The sequence below is a fragment of the Bos taurus genome, chromosome 28 (genome assembly GCF_002263795.3).
Source record: "Bos taurus isolate L1 Dominette 01449 registration number 42190680 breed Hereford chromosome 28, ARS-UCD2.0, whole genome shotgun sequence".
NCBI classification, from domain to species: Eukaryota; Metazoa; Chordata; class Mammalia; order Artiodactyla; family Bovidae; genus Bos; species Bos taurus.
Window position 1 is genome coordinate 33,623,681 of NC_037355.1, and position 20,309 is coordinate 33,643,989.

At 48.8% G+C, this 20,309-nt stretch overlaps 1 protein-coding gene across 11 annotated transcripts in view; it reads right to left on the reverse strand.

Annotated features, from left to right (window-relative positions):
* Positions 1-18,975, reverse strand: part of DLG5 (discs large MAGUK scaffold protein 5) — a 123,945-nt gene extending 104,970 nt beyond the window's left edge. For 6 of the 11 annotated variants that reach the window (XM_010820601.4, XM_010820600.4, XM_024986714.2 and 3 more), the window contains exon 1: positions 18,021-18,975. In XM_010820601.4, coding sequence (XP_010818903.1) covers positions 18,021-18,324 — 304 coding nt within the window. In that variant the 5' untranslated portion in view covers positions 18,325-18,975. Of the gene's footprint in view, positions 1-140; positions 398-17,699; positions 17,881-18,020 lie in introns of those variants that run through there. The other 5 variants (NM_001206088.1, XM_024986712.2, XM_015461004.3 and 2 more) reach the window with 5 other exon arrangements.
* Between the last annotated feature and the right edge of the window lie 1,334 nt (positions 18,976-20,309).

Below are 20,309 nucleotides of genomic sequence, written 5' to 3' on the forward strand. Positions count from 1 at the left end.
AAAAGCATTTGCCAAGGTAAGCATCAGTGGCCCTGATGGAAATAATTGCTCCTTAATAAAAACCTCCACTGGGAAAGCTCACTACAGCCTGATAGAGCACAAACATCAAGCACCGCCTCGCAAAACGCCCTGGGTCCCACCTGCTCCGATGGGTGGAGGATCCTCCCAAGGACATGACCGTTCAAGAATAAGCGACAAGGGGTTCTCGGGCTCCTTCACTTCTTTGTCATCACACAATTGCACCACCGAGCACTACAGTGCACAGTTCCTACCACACGTGACTCCCCATGTGATCTGACAGCACCCGAGGCAGTCTACCTGTTCAATGCGTCCCAGCAAGGTCAAAATGCTTTCAAGATTGCTAAATGCAGATTCCAATCTCTGTGCTAACTTCATCATGGATCAGGAGCCAAGAGTTTACAGACCAGCACTGGTTTGTGGACCATACCCTGAGCACGAGAAAGAAGGGGGAACAAACCAACCAAGCTGCCCCAGAAGTCACTGGAGGGCGGTGCTTAAGAGCCCTGGGATTGGGGCATCAATAACAAAACAAGTTACAGCTTACACAGTGTCTACTGGGTGCAAAGGACTGCTCTCAACACTTCACAAATAGTAGCTCCTTTAATTCTTACAAGACAAAGTATCCTATGCAACAGAAACACCTATCACCTGTACAGCACACAACCACCTACCTGCTTTCACACCAGCTCAGGAGATGACAGTGCAATCCCCGCCAGAGATGAGGCTTGGCGAGCCTGTATGAGGTAGCTGTGGGGACACAGCTAGAGGGCACTGGTCACTTGTTCCCCCTCAGCCACTTCACTCTTCAACCACTCCCGTCTCCTTCACAAAGAGAAGGCCAGCAAATGCGAATAGGCCTCAAGTCTCCTGGAGAACTTGGAAAGTATGAAAGTGTTAGTCGCTCAGTCGCATCTGACTCTTTGGGACCGCATGGACTGTAGCCCACCAGCTCCTCTGTCCGTGGGGATTCTCCAGGCTGGAATACTGGAGTAGGGTGCCATTCCCTTCTCCAAGGGATCTTCTCAACCCAGGGATCGAACCTGGGTCTCCTGCATGGCAGGCGGATTCTTTACTATCTAAGCCACCAGGGAAGCCCTTGAAACCCATTTCTAAATATCCCAGCTGTAATTCTCAGACTTCAAACTTAGGAGGAAAAAGAAGGCCTTCTAATCTACCTAACAGGTCACAGAAATCCAATGATTTCAGGGATTCCAAGGGGGCTGACCAGTCAGTCTGAACCTCCTCCCCCCACCATCTTCCGGCCACAGTGCCCTCTCCCGCACTCCACAGACCACCCCCCTGCCCATGCCAACTCCACCTATTCCTCTAGGATGGCCAGGCTCAGATAGCCTCCCAGAGGTGCAGGTGCAGGAAGAATGACTGGATGTGACAGCCAGGCCTGCCCTATGCCTTCCGGTTATCCTGACCCCATTTTCCCAGGGCCTGATGAGTACATGCTCTAAACAGCAGCTCGGAATTCCCATGAAGACCCACTCTTCATAGAATGGATTTTCTCCCAAGCCTGCTGCCCCTACTGTGCATGCTGCCTCATTAGGCCAGCCTTCCTCCTCGCCCCTCTCCAGCGCCCACCCAGCCTGCCAGCCACCCACCGGCACCAGCTCATCGTACACTGACCTTCAGGCGGCCTTCTCTATGCCGCATGACCTGCCCAGCTGGATCCCGGCTCCCTCGGGCTTGGGCTTTCCAATGAGATAATGAACTGCTGGTGGGCAGCAGCCACCTTCTCAGTCACCCTTCTGAGAATCTTATAGATTTTTGTAACCAAACACACTTGCATCTGCTTTACAAACCACAAAATGGAAGGTGAGGAGTAGGAAGTCGATAAGCTAAGCTGATTACTTTTCAGGATTTCTAAAAGCTCTAGTCTAGACAGTGCAACCAGAAATGAAAACCTTTGAGGAAGAATAGGACAAAATTTCCATCTGAAAGGGCAGATCCAGGTCGGGGTGTCCAGTATGGGACTGTGGTTGTCATTCATGAGCAAGGCTAACGTTCTCCTCTCTGCAAGCTCAACATTTAGCGCCTGGGTGGGGCACTGACCAGGTACACATTGGATGGATGACGGGCGGGCAGAGGGGTAGGCAGATGGACGGATAAAACCTGGCTCCACTTCTGTCTGGGCTCCACCCCAAAGGCTGAATGATCTCATGCAAGAAGACACGGACTGCCTCCACTGAGTCTGCATACGAGAAGCCTTAATGTACAGGAGGCTCAGGGCAGAAACAGGAGCCCATGTGAAATTCCACAACTTCCCGTGCAAAGCAACGACAAATGGTCACTGTTTTGTTTCCTCTCCCTGAGTTCATAAAATGGGTGAGAATATATGACAAGATTCATAAAAGTGGTCTGCCATTTTCCATCAGAAATGAGTTAGGAGAGGGGCTTCCCTGGTGGTCTAGTGGTTAAGAATCTGCCTTGCAATGCAGGGGACACCAATGTAATCCCTGGTCCAGGAAGATCCCACATGCCACAGGACAACTAAGCCGGTGTGCCTGCATGCCACATCTACTGAAGTCTGCCCGCTCTAGGACCCACGCGCCATAAGAGAAGCCACCACAATGAGAAGCCTGTGCGCCACAGCTAGAGAGCAGCCCCCTGTTCACCACAGCTAGAGAAAGCCCGCACGCAGCAACAGGGACCCCTAAAGAAACAAATAAAAACAACCAAAAATAAATAAAAATTTTAAACAAAAAGTAAAAAAAGAAATGAGTTAGGAGAATAGACGGTCCATGTGTAAACTCGCACTCAGGCCATAAATTCTAAGCTGTTTCAGGCTCAGCTATATTTTTTCCAAGAGAAGGACCCAGAGCCAGCACATTTTAGTTTTGTTTATTTTCTTGCCGTTTCCTGGATCCAGTTTCCACTGAGGTTGGCCATGGGGGTGGGCCAGCTCAGTGTCCACAGGCCTTTACCCTCTTATCTTTATTAAAGGCTGTTCTTCTGAGGCAAGAGGCTTGGTGGCGTCATTTCGCTGCTTGAACTCTGTCCTGTGACTAAGCACTAAGAAGCCACAGCAGTCAGCGCTGGAAGTTTTTGCTGTATCATATAAAGAATGAGACAAGGAGGTGCCTCCTGCCAACATCAGACCCATTCTCTGACTCAGCACTAAATGTAGATGTCACGTCCTACGTTTGCATCTGAACAGTACCCTCTGTGTGACAGGTGCTCAGAACATGTCTGCTGGATGAATGAACACTGTCATGAAGAAGAGAAAGGGTGCGCAAGGCTTGGGACACAGAAATCTCAATGGGGACCTTCACAGGATGGCCCAGAGTACAGAACAAATGCAGACTCTAAAGAAACGGACAAGGACTCCAAAGGCTCCCCAGTCTCCTCTCAGCAGCTGGAGGCCCCGAGAAGCTGAAGAACTTCTTTTGGCCAAGTCCACCCATTAGTGGAACATAAATACTAATACCACCTGCATGATCTGATAAAAGATTTTTCTCAATGGTCAGGAAGAAGAGCTGCAGCACAATTCCATGAACTGCTGCAATGCCCTGTTACATGCTGGAAAGGCTGCTGCCTGCAAAGCCAGGCCCAGATCAGGAAAAACTAGCCAAGGCTCTGAGACTCCCCGCCCAGCCTGTGGCTGGCAGAGAAGACTGGGAAGGAGCTCTGGCCTGGGGAGAAACCTGGACCCTGTGTCTGGCTCCGCCAGGGCACGCTATGCAAGCCTGGGGGAGTCCCTCTGTGTCTCTGGACTGCTAGTTCTTCATTTCTAAAATCAGCAGTCTGGGCAAAGTCATCTCTAAGATCCCTTCCAGCCGTGATGCTCAACAATCTTAAGCTGCTTAAGAAACATAAACAGGAAATGAAAGTTCTGGTCAGATAAGACGAAAAAGAGGTTACCCTGAGCAAGAAGAATTGGAGGTTATTGTGACTATTAAAAAGGTCATTATATTTCTTTAAAAGTATGCCTTCTTACATCAAAATTTAAAAATATAATTAAGTTTCTTCCCATGTGGTTTGTTATCCTCTTACTCAGTCTTGGCCAGATAGATTTTCACCACATTTGAACAGCAGCTTTACAATGGTCAAAGTGATAGACAAGAATATTTGTCTGAGGATCCCAGGCCATGTTAAGGAGTTAGTTACCATCCAGACAAATAACCTGAAATTGACCCAGAAAGAAGCCGGACAGCCACCCAGGAAAGAGATAGGCCACACCCAGAAAAACACTGTGGGCAGAGAAAACCCCCCCTGGCTTGAGACAGCCACCAAGGCCACAGCTCAGAGTCACAAGTGATTATCTCTGCTGGCTTTCCACACAGGCGGCTCCAGGAACCCCACCTGCAGGCTACAGGTCAGAAGAAGCTTATTTATCCATCAGCAACTAACCGTTCTCTTAGGCCATGTAGGGGTAGGGCCAGTCAGTGATGGTATTTTTAAAAAAGTAATTTTTCAAAAAAGGTAACCACTTTCCACCTGACCCCATCTGATGAGGTTTCACTCTGCTCCTTCCCCATCACTGCCTTGGGTAGCAGAGAATATTTTTTTTAAGTAGCTGGTCATTTGTCATTTTTGAGAGCATGGTTCATCCCCAAAGAAAACCTACACAGGTAAACAGAGGAAACAGGCGAAGGCAAGAGTATCTGGTGCAAAAACAGCCTCTGCATCTAGCTGTCACTCACTACCCAGCTCAGTTCAGGTAAAGGAAGGTGAGACTCTGGGTGGCTCTTCACCTCCCTCATCATAGAGAGCATCTTACAATAAAAGCATCCAGGCACAGTCGTTTCCAAACTCAGTTCCAGGGAATCCTGAGAACTCAAAGAACCCTACGGAGGCACCTCAGGGAGTCCACAAGGAAAAGGGGCGAGCGCCAAGCCTCCGTAGCCCCTGTCTAGCTTATATATCTGGCTTACTCACCTAAGAGTCCAGTTAGTGAAAAAAACCCCACAGCTAAAAAAGTAAAATAATTTAATTCATAAACAACAGTTACATTTCACATGTTATTTCCTATTAATTGTCTGTAACAGTCCCGTGAGGAACCTGGGGCTACATGGGTTTGTGACCAGATTCCACAATCCACTCCTTAACATAACCACCCCACGCTCATCCAGCATCTACGTGGACTCTCAGGGAAGGAATGTCACCACCTTCCACAGTCCACTCCATGGCTGGATGGCACAGACCATGAAAACAAGCTCTTCCCTAAACAAAAAGCCCAGGGAAGGGTCCCAGGCAACCTTATTAATGTGTGGACCTTTTTAAAATCCGGATTTAAACAAACCATCTATAAAAAGGCATTCCTGCAATAAGGAAAGTGTGAAAGTCACTCAGTTGTGTCTGACTCTTTGCAACTTCATGGACTGTAGCCCACCAGAGCCTCTGTCTATGGAATACTCCAGGCCAGAATGCTAGAGTAGATAACTGTTCCCTTCTCCAGGGGATCTTCCCAACTCAGGGATCAAACCCAGGTCTCCCACGTTGAAGGCGGATTCTTTACCATCTGAGCCACCAGGGAAGCCCATTAAGGAAAACTGAATATCAGTTGGATATGAGAAGACATTAAATTGTTAATACAGTCAGCTGTAAAAAACTTTTTTCTTTTTATGATTTTATTTCTTAGAGACACTTCCTGAAGCATTTATGGAGCAAGTAATATGATGGCTGGGATTTATCTGAAAATATTATAGAAAACAAAAGTTTGGGAGCTGGGAGTTTGTAATCTCTGCACATGTTTGAGTATTTTATAATATATAGTTTCAAATGAAGATAGGAGGGAGAGAGAAAGGTCCTTCCTTATATTGGATTCAATTCTGTCTCCCAGTATCTTCAACCAGTTAGCTCTCTGGGGTCAGAAAGAATCAGGTCTCATCACCTGTCCATGTCCATCTGAAAACAGGCATCCAGGCCCCTCTAAGTCACCTTTCCTTTAAAATAACTCTTCCCTGGGTCCTTTTGGAGCTGAACTCCTCACAGCTCATGGCAATGCCCTCCTTAACTGCAGACCCCAGGACCAGAGCACTGTGAAGGCGTGTTCTGAGCAGCCGCAGGAACGTGAACTTCCAGACCCATGGCACACGCTCCACCCTCCCTTGAGCATCTCTCTGTACCCTGTGACACTTCCTGATTCCAAGGACAGGTAGGGGATTGGCTCTCCACTGGAGGGCAGGTACCTCCTAGAGCAGGAGCAGAAGCAGCAGCAACAGCTTGCCCTCACTTCACATAAATCTCCTAGATCCTCACCAAAGCCCTACGAGGAGAATGTTAGTCCTTTGACAGATAAGGAAAAAGAAAACCCAAAGAGGTTAAGCGATTTGTTAAAATCACATAGCCTGAGATGGAAGACCCAAGATTTAAACTTGTGGAGGTTCCCCAAGTGTGGGCTCATGACTCTCAGCTCTTTGTGGCCTTACTCCTGGGCTCCAAACCCATCAGTGACGCTCAGGCCACCTGCGTCATTCAGCTGTATCACCCATCTTTTTAGAAGTAACATCATTCTCCGGGTCACCTTCCAAATCTCCAGCCCAACAACTCCCCAGGGCTCAGAAAGATTCACACAACAGTTAACCAATCCTGAACCTACAGTCACCAAACCACCAGGACAGGTCTCTACAAATCCTTCCAAGGTGCCCCCCAGAAACCCCAACTATGGACCAAAGTCTAGTTTTAGAGAAGACAACAATAGGTTTAACCATCTCAAACAATAATCATCATGAACGAGACCATTCCTATTGAGCTACACTAGGGAAATGAAGGACCAGAGAGGTCATACTTCTTACTTAGGCAAGATCACACACTCTTCCCTAAAAATCTACTGGTCCCGGAATCCACTACATGTCAGAATCAGCAACGTAGCAAAAAAAAAAAAAAAAAATCAAATAATCATATGCCCATTTCAGCTGGTATCAGAATTTAAGGTTTTTTTGTTTCTTGAATGAAAGAGTTGTGAGAAAATTCAAAAAACGATGGTATACACTGATGCTCCAACTCCCTGCACTAATGCTCAAGTTTCCCAAGAGTGCACTTCTCAGAACACTCACGTTGCAAGATGCTCAATGGAAAAGGGCTTTGTGGTCAAATCAGTTTGGGAAACACTGCACAGTGAACCCACTCCAGTGAAGTTCCAAGGCGGGCTTACTGGTAGCTTGAAAGGCCCCAGTAAAGGAGCCTGCGTGACCTTCTCAAAACAACACTGCTCAAATGTACTTAACCACAGGACCCCTTTTACAAATAACACCACTGACATCCCACCAAACTACTGTTTAGAAGATGTTTTTGTGGGAAATGCTGATCTAGGTTCTTCTAAAGAAAAATCTTAACAGCCAGTTACCCTGGATTCAAGTCTATGTAACCAAACTAACCCTGAATGGGATAAAGAGCAAGCGTCTACAAAGCAGAAATAACTAACATACTTCTAGGCCTCTGGGGATGGAGATATTAGTATTGCAAACTTGAAGGAAATGTGTGAACATCTCCTGGCCAGATATGAGCGCTGCTGGGATTCTATGGTCAACAACTCCTGTCCTCAAAAGAGTCACAGATGACTATTAAAATATTTAAAGTCCAAAAGGAATGTCTCGAGACTTTCCAAAATGAGTCTGGGGGGAAAAATTTACACAATTTTTAGAAAATAATAAAACATAAACTGGGACTCCAGGCAGGACACTCACCCCTGAGTCAAGGTGCTGTAGACAGTAGGAATTCCTTTAATTAAAACTCAAACAGTATGGAAATTCCTTAAAGAATTAACACAGAATTATCACATCAACCATAATTCCACTCCTGGATATATAACCAAACGAACTGAAAGTAGGGCCTCAAAGAGGTATTTGTGCACCAATGTTCACAGCAGTTTTATTCACAAGAGGCGAAAGGAACCCAAGAGTCCATTGGCAGATGAATAGATAAATGTGGTATATACATGAAATGGAATATTATTCAGTCTTTAAAAAGGAAGGAAATTCTGTCACATGTTACAACATGGGTGAACGTTGAGGATATTACCCTAAGTGAAATAAGCCAGTCACAGAAAGACAAACAGTGTATGACTCCACTTACACAAGCTAGCTAAAGGAATCAAATTCACAGAAACCAAGTGGAACGGCGATTCCCAGAGGTGGAGGAGGGAGGAAGGAGGAGTTATTGTTTAATGGACACAGAGTTTTAGTTTCGCAAGATGTCAAAGTTCCAGAAATCTCTTACTCAACAATGAGAATATACTTAGCACTTCTGAACTGCACATTTAAAATGGTTAAGATGGTAAATTTTATATTATGTGTTCTTTAAAAATTTAAAAATAAAATGGAAATTCTGACATGGATGACCCATGAAGACATGATGCTAAGTGAAAACAAGCCAGTCACAAAATGATGAATACTCTACGATTCCATTTATATGAGATACCAGAACAGTTAAATTCAGAGACAGAAAGTATAATAGAATGGTGGTTGTAGAGGCTGGGGGGAGGGGAGAATGGAGAGTTATTGTTTAATTGATAGAGTTTCAGTTTCGTAAGATGAAAAACGTTCTAGAGATGGATGGTGCGGATGGTTGCACAATGAGAATGTACTTAACAGCACTGAAATGGACACTTAATAGTGAACAAGATAATTATTTACATGTTACAGATATTTCGCCATAATGCAAAAAACAGCAAAAAAATATTTCAAATGGTAAATGTTATGCTATGTGTATTTTACCACAGTATTAAAAAAAAGTACAAAGCAAATGGATTATGACCCTTAGTGTGAAATGAAACATCAAGGTCAACAGTCACCCCACAATTACCCACCAAGGGTTCAGAATTGGATGGCAAACATGGAACACTCAAAGTATCTGTTTAATTTAAAATATTTCTGTAGCACTTTCATGGAACTCTGTCTCAAACACATCAATAGACACACACAATTCAGAGATACCAGGGAAACAGGTGGGGGGAAAACAAACAAACAAACAATATCTCCCCAACTCAATCCCATTTTTCTTTTCTTTTTTTCTCAATCCCATTTAAAATTATTTTCTGAACATGTTCAGCCTCCCTACTGCACAGGACTACAGGCAGTTCAGCCTTCTTGCTCTGTGCCCACTATTTGTGTGGCTCACATCTTCCCAAGATATAGGAAATAAAGAGCCCCCTCATGATGGTGGTTGGAATGCTGCCTCTGCTACTAAGTCACTTCAGTTGTGTGTGACTCTGTGCGACCCCGTAGACGGCAGCCCACCAGGCTCTTCTGTCCCTGGGATTCTCCAGGCAAGAACACTGGAGTGGGTTGCCATTTCCTTCTCCAGTGCATGAAAGCAAAAAGTGAAAGTAAAGTCGCTCAGTCGTGTCCGACTTAGCAACCCCATGGACTGCAGCTTACCAGGTTCCTCTGTCCATGGGATTTTCCAGGCAAGAGTACGGGAGTGGGTGCCATTGCCTTCTCCGGTGGTTGGACTGAGGTGGACCAAAACAACAAAGACAAAATACTTCTACACTGCTTAGTTTTTCAGGAAATAGAAAGCCAGAGTACAAAAATCACTCAGCACTAACGCTAAATCCAAAAACAGTGAGCATGGTACATAGCCAGAAGAAGTCTCAGAAGTCTAACCCAACCCCATCACCCAGCTTCCCTGGACCTAATGCCACCTTGCAAGTACTGAGAACCCTACAGCAGGGGTCCCCAGCCTCCGGGCGGTGGACCGGGACCTCCTGTCAGATCAGCGGTGGCATTAGATTAGAAACTATAGCACAACAAATGTAATCCCCTTGAATCATCCCAAAACCATCCCCCACCCCCATCCCGTGGAAAATCTGTCTTCCATGAAATCAGTCCCTGGTGCCAGAAAGGTTGGGGACTGCTGCCCTAGAGGACTGAGGCAGTCCTGAACTTCTTCCAGCTTTACCTCATCTAGCTTTTCACTGGAAAAAAAACAAGCCCTGGATAGTTAAGAGGCTCATCAAAGGTCAAGATGTTGCAGTTAGGAACAGATTCCCATCCAAAACTCTTTTGAGGACACCAAGTTGACACTCAAATTCTAAGCGCAGAGAGGGAAGGGCGCTCCAGTCCTGCAACAGGTACTAGGGTTGCTCCACAGGACTTCTGGCAGCCAGTCCCACATTGCTGGTACCTGAGGGGTGACTTGGGGACTTCCGACACCAAAGTCACACCATCTGCTTCCATCACAGACACCCTGGGGAATGGGATGTCCGTGTGTGCATCTGGAACTCACCCTAGCCTTCCTGCACTCTCACAGCCTTCTGTCACCGTGAAGTCACCACCTAGGAATCTGCACCTATTTCTGAAGAGGATCTGGACTCCACAGGGACACGCCACTCATTCGTCACACCAGCTGAATAGTTATTCATGCAACAGAAATTTACTGAATGCCCATTCTGGGCCAGGCTCTGTTCTAGGCATTGGGAATACAATAGCAAATTTGGCTCACGGAGGTTACATTCTACTCTTCGTGATCCACAGCCACAGTAAAAGCAACCCTGACATCCGTTTAGCATAGTTTATAAGGAGTTCTCACATAACCCTCAGATAAATCAGGAGAATCCCAAACTTCTGGTTCTAAGGCTGGTTCCAGGCTTCATTGTCCACCACACTAAACAGATCAGATCAGATCAAATCAGTCGCTCAGTCGTGTCCGACTCTTTGCAACCCCATTAATCACAGCATGCCAGGCCTCCCTGTCCATCACCAACTTCCGAAGTTCACTAAGACTCACGTCCATCGAGTCAGTGATGCCATCCAGCCATCTCATCCTCTGTCGTCCCCTTCTCCTCTTGCCCCCAATCCCTCTGCTCCTTTTTTCCTACCATGGATTGTCAAATAGCACAATGAAGTAGTTATTGTTTTAAATATTCTGTAGAGAGGGAGGAGATCAAGCCAGTAAATACTAAAGGAAATCAATCCTGAATATTCATTGGAAGGACTGATGCTAAAGCTGAAACTCCAATACTTGGCCACCTGATGCAAAGAACTGACTCCTTGGAAAAGACCCTGATGCTGGAAAAGATTGAAGGCAGGAGGAGAAGGGGATGACAAAGGACGAGATGGTTGCATGGCATCACCAACTCAGTGGACATGAATTTCAGCAAACTCTGGGAGATGGCAAAGGACAATGAAGCCTAGCGTGCTGCAGCCTATGGGGTCACAGAATCAGCTACAACTGAGTAACTGAACAACAACAGAGAGGGAGATGAGTTCAGTAAGGCTAACTGTCTTGCTTAAAGTCTTAAAGTCCAGTTGACCTATTTCAAATCCTAAAAGATGATGCTGTGAAAGTGCTGCACTCAATATGCCAGCAAATTTGGAAAACTCAGCAGTGGCCACAGGACTGGAAAAGGTCAGTTTTCATCCCAATACCAAAGAAAGGCAATGCCAAAGAATGTTCAAACTACCACACAATTGCACTTATCTCACACGCTAGCAAAGTAATGCTCAAAATTCTCCAAGTGAGGCTTCAACAGTATGTGAACCGAGAACTTCCAGATGTTCAAGCTGGATTCAGAAAAGGCAGAGGAACCAGAGATTAAATTGCCAACATCCAGTGGATCATCAAAAAAAAGCAAGAGAATTCCAGAAAAACATCTACTTCTGCTTCATTGACTACGCCAAAGCCTTTGACTGTATGGATCACGACAAACTGTGGAAAATTCTTCAAGAGATGGGAATACCAGACCATCTTACCTGCCTTCTGAGAAATCTGCATGCAGCTCAAGAAGCAACAGTTAGAACCCGACACGGAACACAACAGACCGGTTTCACATTGGAAAAGGAGTCCGTCAAGGTTGTATATTGTCACCCTGCTTTATTTAACTTATACGCAGAGTACACCATGTGAAATCCCAGGCTGGATGAAGCACACGCTGGAATCAGCATTGCTGGGAGAAATATCAATAACCTCAGATATGCAGATGACACCACCCTTATGGCAGAAAGTGAAGAGGAACTGAAAAGCCTCTTGATGAAAGTGAAAGAGGAGAATGAAAAAGCTTCAAGTCAAAAGCTGTGGTACATATACACAATGGAATATTACTCAGCCATTAATGCATTTGAATCAGTTCTAATGGGGTGGATGAAACTGGAGCCTATCATACAGAGTGAAGTAAGCCAGAAAGAAAAACACCAATACAGTATACTAACACATATATATGGAATTTAGAAAGATAGTAATGATAACCCTGTATGCGAGACAGCAAAAGAGACACAGATGTATAGAACAGTCTTTGGACTCTGTGGGAGAGGGTGAGGGTGGGATGATTTGGGAGAATGGCATTGAAACATGCATATTATCATATGTGAAAAGAATCACCAGTCCAGGTTCGATGCATGAGACAGGGTGCTCGGGGCTGGTGCACTGGGATGACCCAAAGGGATGGGGAGGGAGGTGGGAGGGGGTGTTCAGGATGGGGAACATGTGTATACCCGTGGCGGATTCACGTCAATGTATGGCAAAACCACTACAATATTGTAAAGTAATTAGCCTCCAATTAAAATAAAGAAATGTATATATATTTTAAAAAGCTTCAAGTCTAAAACCTAGTAAAATCTGACAACCTCTCCCACCACCCCACACCAAACTGCATCATCATATGAAGATGAGACCACATGTAGTAGACATTCACCTGATGCTTTACCTGCACAACATCCTTTCTACTCTCTTTTGAGAACTGCTTCTTCCCACTCTAAAGAACCACATGGTACTGGTACAAGCTGCCAATCACAGCATCCCATCAGGCTACCCTACTGGTTGGGCCAATCCTCTAGCCCTAGCCACAGAGACTGGATCTCACACGGACATGTGACCATAGTTAAGCCAATCAGAATCCTTCCATGAGATTTTTCTGCCTGGTTTAGTGGATTCAGCTCCCTTTATTCTCTGGTCAGAGGCTGTGAAGATGAAGCCAAGAGGGGCCTGAGGTCATGTTCCAGGATGACATTAACAGAAAAAGCCCACGGCATTCAGGATCAATCACCCAACCCCAATCCATTCCAAGGTTTTGGAATATTATACAATCAATCCCTCTTTCCTGTCTAATACAGTTTGAGCTAAGTTTCTGTTGCCTGCGATCATAGATGCCTGATCTAATACATAGAGGGATAAATAATAACTGCCTTTCTGTTAGAAGTCTCATTTCAATCATTACTTTCAAGTTCTTCTACCACTTCCTCTTAAGACAATTAAAATAACCAAATGAGGGCTTCCCTGGTGGCTCAACGGTGAGGAATCTGCCTGCCAATAAAAGGTCCAGATAACCTCTAATGAATAATAGATAATCCACACCTGACAATCAGCAGCCAAGTGGCACTCCTCCTACTAGAAACGCCTGACAGGGTTATTTCTTTTTAGAAAACTCCTTCAGCTTTAATTTCTGACAAGTGTACAAAGCCTCAACTCCAAGTAGTATATAAACCCCTCGCTCCGCCTAGCCATCATGGTCCTTCATCCCCACCCATCTAGAGCCAATGCCAAAGCCCTGCTCACTCAGGCTGGTCTAATTTCTATGACCTGAAAACATACTGCTCCTCTCATGGTCTCTGCTCTTGTTTCTCCTACCCAAAACTTCCTCCTTCCCCTCTGCACGCTCAAAGAACCCCTTCAACACCGTGCTCAAGCCACAACCCCTCCTCGAAGCCTTCCTCGGCTTCTTCAGAAAACACTACTGTCTCCATCCTCTTAATTCTAGTGAAGCCAAGGCAGTCTGCTCACCAGGAAACTAAAGAGGAGGCACAGAGGGCACGAGAGGAGACATTCGGCTCAGGACACGCGGGAGGGAGGGCAGCCAGCAGTCACCATGTTCTGCAGCTTTTGCACCACTTGAGAGGCATGCTGGGAAAAGTCTGGGGAGCCCTCCACGTGTAGATGGTAACTAGAGCCACCAGAGGCGGATGAGAGCATGTGTGGAAAGCATGTGGTAGACAGAGTTATGATGATGATGATGTGCGTGCTCAGTTGTGTCTGACTCATTGCAACCCCACAGAGTGGAGCCCACCAGGATCCTCTGTCTATGGAATCTTCCAGTAAAGAATCCTGGAGCGGGTTGCCACTTCCTACCCCAGGGGATCTTTCTGGCCCAGGGATCAAACCTGCATCTCTTGCACTGGCAGGCAGATTCGTTACCATGGAGCCCTGTGGTATTTCTATCGCTCAGTTAATCTGTCTCATAATGTCACTCTTCTCAGTGTCCCATTCCCCTACCTAGGCAGTGAGCGGCAGGCTGGAATTACATCCTATGCACCCTGGCCCTGTCTGCACCAAACACAGGACCGGACACTTCGATCCTCCTCAATCACATTTTGCCTCCCAGTAGTTGAGGCAGGCCATGCAGCCCCAACTCACAGACGAGGACCCCGAGGCCCAGGGCCAGGCGGTTGAGGAGCTTCAAGAGAGAAAACCCAGATGTCGGCAAATGAATCAAAGAGAAAAAACAAAGGACCTCATGGGTTCCAAGTAAACAAACCTGATCCTGGTACAATTGCGGAAAAAACTAGAGACCTGAGCCAGTCAGAAGAGAACAGCTCTCTCCTCTCTCTACCACCAGCAGGGACAAAGGTACCTATTCCCTTCTTAAACATTCATGTAATGGGACAAGGGAAAGCTACAAAACTCCACAGAGCTCCCAATGCAGGAAATGGCTTGAAGCTGTAATGCGAGGGCCTACCCAGGTAACAGGAAAAACCACCAAGGACATGGAAGCTGGAGCGCTACACTTAGCCTGACACCAGCTCCCTTCTACCCTGTGACTTCCAGTCTGTCCTCAGATCTCACAGACAGGCCCGGAACCCTGCGTCTGCAGAAAAGGCAACACTCACGCCACTGGGTGCCACGGAATTGAGTGAAATATTAAAGTATGCTGTAAGATAGAAAATGCTCAATAGCAATGTACTGTCAATTCTGGTACAGAAGTCCCCCTTGCCCCCAGAATAAAGCCACACTGTGGTTTCTTAGTCACCTTCAAACTCCAGGCCTAAGCGTGGTAGACTATAAATGTCCGGGCTATCTCTAATTGAGCATGAGCAGAATAGATGAGTTTGATTTGCTTACCTGCCCAATGCCACCTAGACCAGTTTCCCCCAGTTCCAGACCCCAAGTGGGGAGCCGTCAGACATCATTTCCCCGCAGCACAACAAAGTCCCACAGCACACGAGTGCTAGCCAGGGGATGGGCATTCCAGACCAGGGGTCCACATGGGATGTGGAATCCACCAAGGGAGCCCTTAACTGGGTGATGGCAGCACCTTGGATGGAGAAACAGTGACAAGGGCGCCTCCCCTTGAGGCTGTGGGTCCTTGGGAAGCCAACAGCTTCCTCCCTGGAGCTCCCACAAGAGCCCTGCACTAAAGCTGACCGAGAGGCAGAGCTGTGCACCTGTGTGCAAGGTGGAACCTGCTGGGAGAGCAAAGACCAGGACACAGGGCTGAACCTCCCTGGCTTTGGCTCCTCAGGGATGAAACTGGTGCCTCTATCCCTTCAACCTGAGCAGTCCTTTTAGGCAATGAGCTTTGTACCATAAGAGGGGCTCCCTGGCTGCAAGAAAATATGCTGGAAAATCACTTCACAGTAATTCATCCTTTACAAAGATCCCAAGGCTCTGCGATTTATGTCGCACCACGTCATCCCTCATCCCCAAAAGCTCTACATGGCATCTTACCAGGTCAAATGCCATCCTATTGTTTTCTAAAGTATTAACTAAAATTGGGCTTCCCTTGTGGCTCAGTCAGTAAAGAGACCACCTGCAATGCAGGAGTCCCAAGTTTGATCCCTGAGTCGGGAAGATCACCTGGAGAAGGAAATGGCAACCCACTCCAATATTCTTGCCCGGGAAATCCCATGGACAGAGGAGCCTGGTGGGTAACAGTCCATGGGGTCGCAAGAGTTGGACACGACTTAGCGAACAACAACCAAACCAAAATGAACAACTTTCCTTGGAAAAGCTACACAGCTCTACACTGTGTTAAAACTAGGGTCTGAAAAGCTGCCCTTGAGAATAAAATCCAAACCTTATTTCATGCTTTCCTTAGAAGTCAGACCAGCTTCCAGAACTTCAGCTCGGAGAGGCCCCACCATATCCACCAGGCATGGAAAAGAGAGGGACCTAATTAATGACAATTCATCTATTCCAGAGATTAAAGCTAGCCCTGATTCAAACACATCCCACCCAGAACTTGAGTCTGCATTCTAACTTCCGCCAGCTTCCTTGATCAATTTCTTCCTTCAAACACAGACAGCTAGGCAGACAGCAAGGCAATTAAAAAGATACTATGTATAAAATAGGTAAATAACTGGAGAACCTACTGTGTAACACAGGGAATTCTACACAATGCTTTGTGGTGATCTAAATGGGAAGGAAATCTACAAAAGAGGGGATATAGGATATACCTTTAGCTGACTCACTTAGTAAAAGTGAGAAACTAACAGCAGAAAATACTACAACATTGCACTCCAATAAAAAAATTAATTAAAAAAAAAAAAAAGAAGAAAAAGTTAGCCCAAAGAGATTATCCTCTGACCTTATTATCCTCAGAGCCACATCCAACAGCTCTTCTTAACATCTTCCAAACCATCATCCCAGGGGAGGACTAGGTTGACCAGCATAAATGATCGTAATTGGGGGACAATGCAGATTTGAGAGACAAAAATGCTCGAGTCAGAAACCCACAGTGGAAACTGAAGGGCCACCAATGAAACGATCTGCTGTGTAGCCAGCAGTTCAGTCTCTGTATGTCAGCTGCCTTCACTACAAAAAGTCGGTTGGGATGGCCAATATCCAACGGAGTTGTTATCAGGAACAGCTTATAAAATCATCTCCTTAATAAGTCAGGCTTTTAACAGCCAAATGAACGGGTCTCATCAGCCTGTGGCCTACAAGTTGTTACAGGCAGTTTGTCAGCCCTCTCCATTCACTTTTAAAACAAACACAAGACATCGAAAAGGTGGCACTTGCTGCTTCCTGGCTCCAAAGGGGTTAAATAAAACAATGGGTCATAATTGGAAACTCCTGGTGCCCAATACTTTGAGCGACTTAACCACTCCAAGCTGGAGTTTTCTCTCTGGCAAAGTAGGAATCGTAGCTCACAGAGTGGTAACAACGAAACGTGACAAAGCAGAGTGCCTGTCACAACAGTAGGTGCCCAACAATTGCTGGCTCTTCCTTCCTCAGAGCTATGCTTTCTTCTTCAGCTTCCCTGTCTAAAAGCCTGGCTTTCCACAGTCCCCAAACAGGCCACGCCAAGCCTACCAGTTGTCACCAACTCCCAGTAATACTCCCCCCAACACACATACACAGGAATACTCAAGGATTCATCACCCACCATCCAAGGGTACCAGCCACCAGCCTTCCCTCCTCAAACAGCTGGCGCACCCTCAGGGAAGGAACTGAGCCCCAGCAGCTACTACTAAGATTTTCCCATGGTGCAATGCAACTCCCCCCAACTTTTCCCGGCCCACAGTTTCCAAAGAAACCTAGCAGGCATCGTGCATAATCAACCACAAGTCTCGCCGAGCAAAACAGACTTGAGCTCAGAGCAGAGGGAGCTAAGAAAATCAGAAAGTGAGAAGGCACGAGTGGTCCTGAAACCGGGTGCCAGGGACCAAAATTCAGGAGTACCAGCCCTGGCCTGGGTTTTATTCTTTTAGACCTTAACATTGATTAAAGGCTAGCAGAGGTTCTCAAAGGACTGATGGATGAAGAGTCTTAGAAAAGGGACTGACTAGACATACCTCCGAGGTCGCCCCGCAGGCTGGACCCGGCGGTCGCTAGTGGACCCCGCTGCGTGCCGCGGCACCTGGAGAATGAAGGCCTACAGTGCCCGGCATTGTTCACAGCAAGGGCGGGATTGGAGGAGGTGGGAAGCGGGGGGCGGCGGGGGGGAGGGGGTCCACGCATCAGCCCCTCCCCCGGCGGGCTGAAGGAAAGCCAATTTTCCCCGCGGCCAGCGCCAGGTAGATGAATGGCCCTCGCGACCTCCCCTCTCGGAGAACCGGAGAGAGGAGTTGCGGAAGGCGGATGCGAGGGGCCGGGCAGAGGGGTCTGACACTCACCGGCGCCCTCGGCGGGCTGCGGCGGCCCGACGACGCCGTTCAGGTAGAGGATGGGCAGCAGGTGAGGCTGCGTCTTCTCCAGCGCCGCCCGCAGGTCGTGGAAGTGGTCCCGCTCCTTGGCCAGCAGCAGCTTGAGAAGCAGCTCCGCCTTGGCGCCTCCCGCCTCCTCGTCCAGCTGCCGCCGCTCGCCGGGGCTCAGCGCTCCCGCGGCCTCGAGCAGCCCGAGCACGGCCTCCACCTCCGTCATGGCCTGGGCCAGGCTCTGCTGACACTGGGCGAGCAGCTCCCGGCGCTGGGGCTCCATGGTGGCGGCCGCCCCGCCCCGCCCGGCCGGACGGCTCCGGGCTCCCCGAGGCCGGCGGGCGCGCGCGCGCAGGCGGGCAAGCGGGCGGGCGGCGACGGGACCCGGGCGCCTCGGGGTGGCGAGCGCTGGCGGTCGCCCTAGCGCGCCGGGAGCCGCGAGGCCGCGGGGGCCATGGGCCGGGGCCTGGGCGGGCTGGGGACCCGGGCGGCTAGCGGCGCTCAGCAGCGGCCGCCTCCCGGGCTCAGGAGCGCAGCCATGTTGGCTGCGGCGGCGGCGGCGGGACTGGAAGAGGAGGAGGAGGAGGAGACGGAGGAGGAGAAGGAGGAGGCGGAGGTGGGGACGGCGGCCGGGGCGCGCCCGGAGGCCCGGCTCCAGCCGGGCATGCTCCCCCTCCCTCCCCCTCGGTGCGCGCCGCTCTCTCGCCGGCCCCGCGAGAAAAAACTCGCCCCGAAACGTCGGCCCCGGCGCCGCCCCCCGAACACAATCGCAACTGCGAGAGGAAAAGTGGCCCGGTCGTGTTCGCCAGGCCCCCTCGACGGCTCAGGGCCCGCCTCGGCGCAGCCCGGTCCGTGCGCCCCGGCCCGGCTCACCGGGGCCCCGCGACCGCCGCCCGCGCCGCCATGCCCGCGCCCCGCCGCCGCCGGTCTGTCCCTCCGCCCTCCTCTTCTCTCCCCTCCCTTCCCCCGGCCGGCCTTTCAGGAGCCCGGGCGGCCGGCCCCGAGGGGATGGGCGAAGGGGAGGGGTCCCCACCTCCCCGCCCCGAGTCCGCCTGGGAGGCGGGGACACCGCGCGCGCGGCCCTCCGGGTCTCCGAGGCCCAGGCTCCACCCGCGCTAGAGTACGCGGAGTTAGCGGCCGGGTGGGAAGCAGCCCGCCCCCTCAGCTAGGCACATGGCCAGCCCCCAAGCTATTGGAGACCCCCTCCGAACAAAACCCTTCCCCCCGGTCTAGGGTTTTCTAATCTGAAATACTCCACAATCAAGCCTGGAGACAACTGAGGGGATGTCCCCTAAACTTGGCCATCTCCAAATTTAGACCTCCCCCAAATCTGTGAGATATCCCCACTCACTGCAAGGAGCTCTTATATAGAAAATGATGGTGGTTTAGTCGCTAAGTCGTGTCCGGCTCATGCGACCCTGTGGACTGTAGCCCGCCAGGCTCCTCTGTCCCTGGGATTCTCCAGGCAAGAATACAGTCCCAGGGACAGAGGAGCCTGGCGGGCTACAGCGCATTGGTAGGCAGATTCTTTACCGACTGAGCTAGGAGGGAAGCCCTATATAGAAAATATCCCAGTATTATCCCGAGACCGAGTTAATCAGGATTTATGCCTCACCCGCATTTTAGATGGGTTGGTCCCCAGTGTCTAAAGAAGTGGGATGTTGGGGGTCAGAGATGGAGGGATGGGTTGCTGGAAGAACAAGAAAGTGGTGGGGTGTGCTGTGGAGCCACCGCGCCTTTTTGGCAAGAGAAGTGCTCTTCTTCCTACGTGTCACCCCAGATTCCAGCTAGTCTCTGGAGAGGGTAAATCCATGGGCTGCAGAAGCCTTGCTCCCCTGATGGCCTCAATGAGGATCTACACTTGGGTTCCAAGTCCAAGAAGGTCTCCTGCCCTTGTGGACACATACCGTTTACCTCTCCTAACCACAGGAGGAGGTCCTTAAAAGCTGGACTCCCGGCTGAGCACTTCCAATAATCCCACCTGGCTAGTGTAGAGTGGAAATCCCAGGGCTGGTGCATTCATTGAGTGAAGCTCATTTACAAACCCTGGGGATCACAGGGGCCTTTTCTGCTGTCACCCCACCACCAGCATCACCACTTCCATGCTTCCCCTCAATAGCAGTTTTCTTCCATGCTGCTTTTTTTAGGGGGAGGAGTCACTTTTATTTAGTGGAAACAAACTCTATGTATAGTGATTAGAACAAAAGTACCAGAGTTTGCACTTCGGTTTTGAATTTCCTTTTAAGTAGCTACACGGTGTGGAAGCAA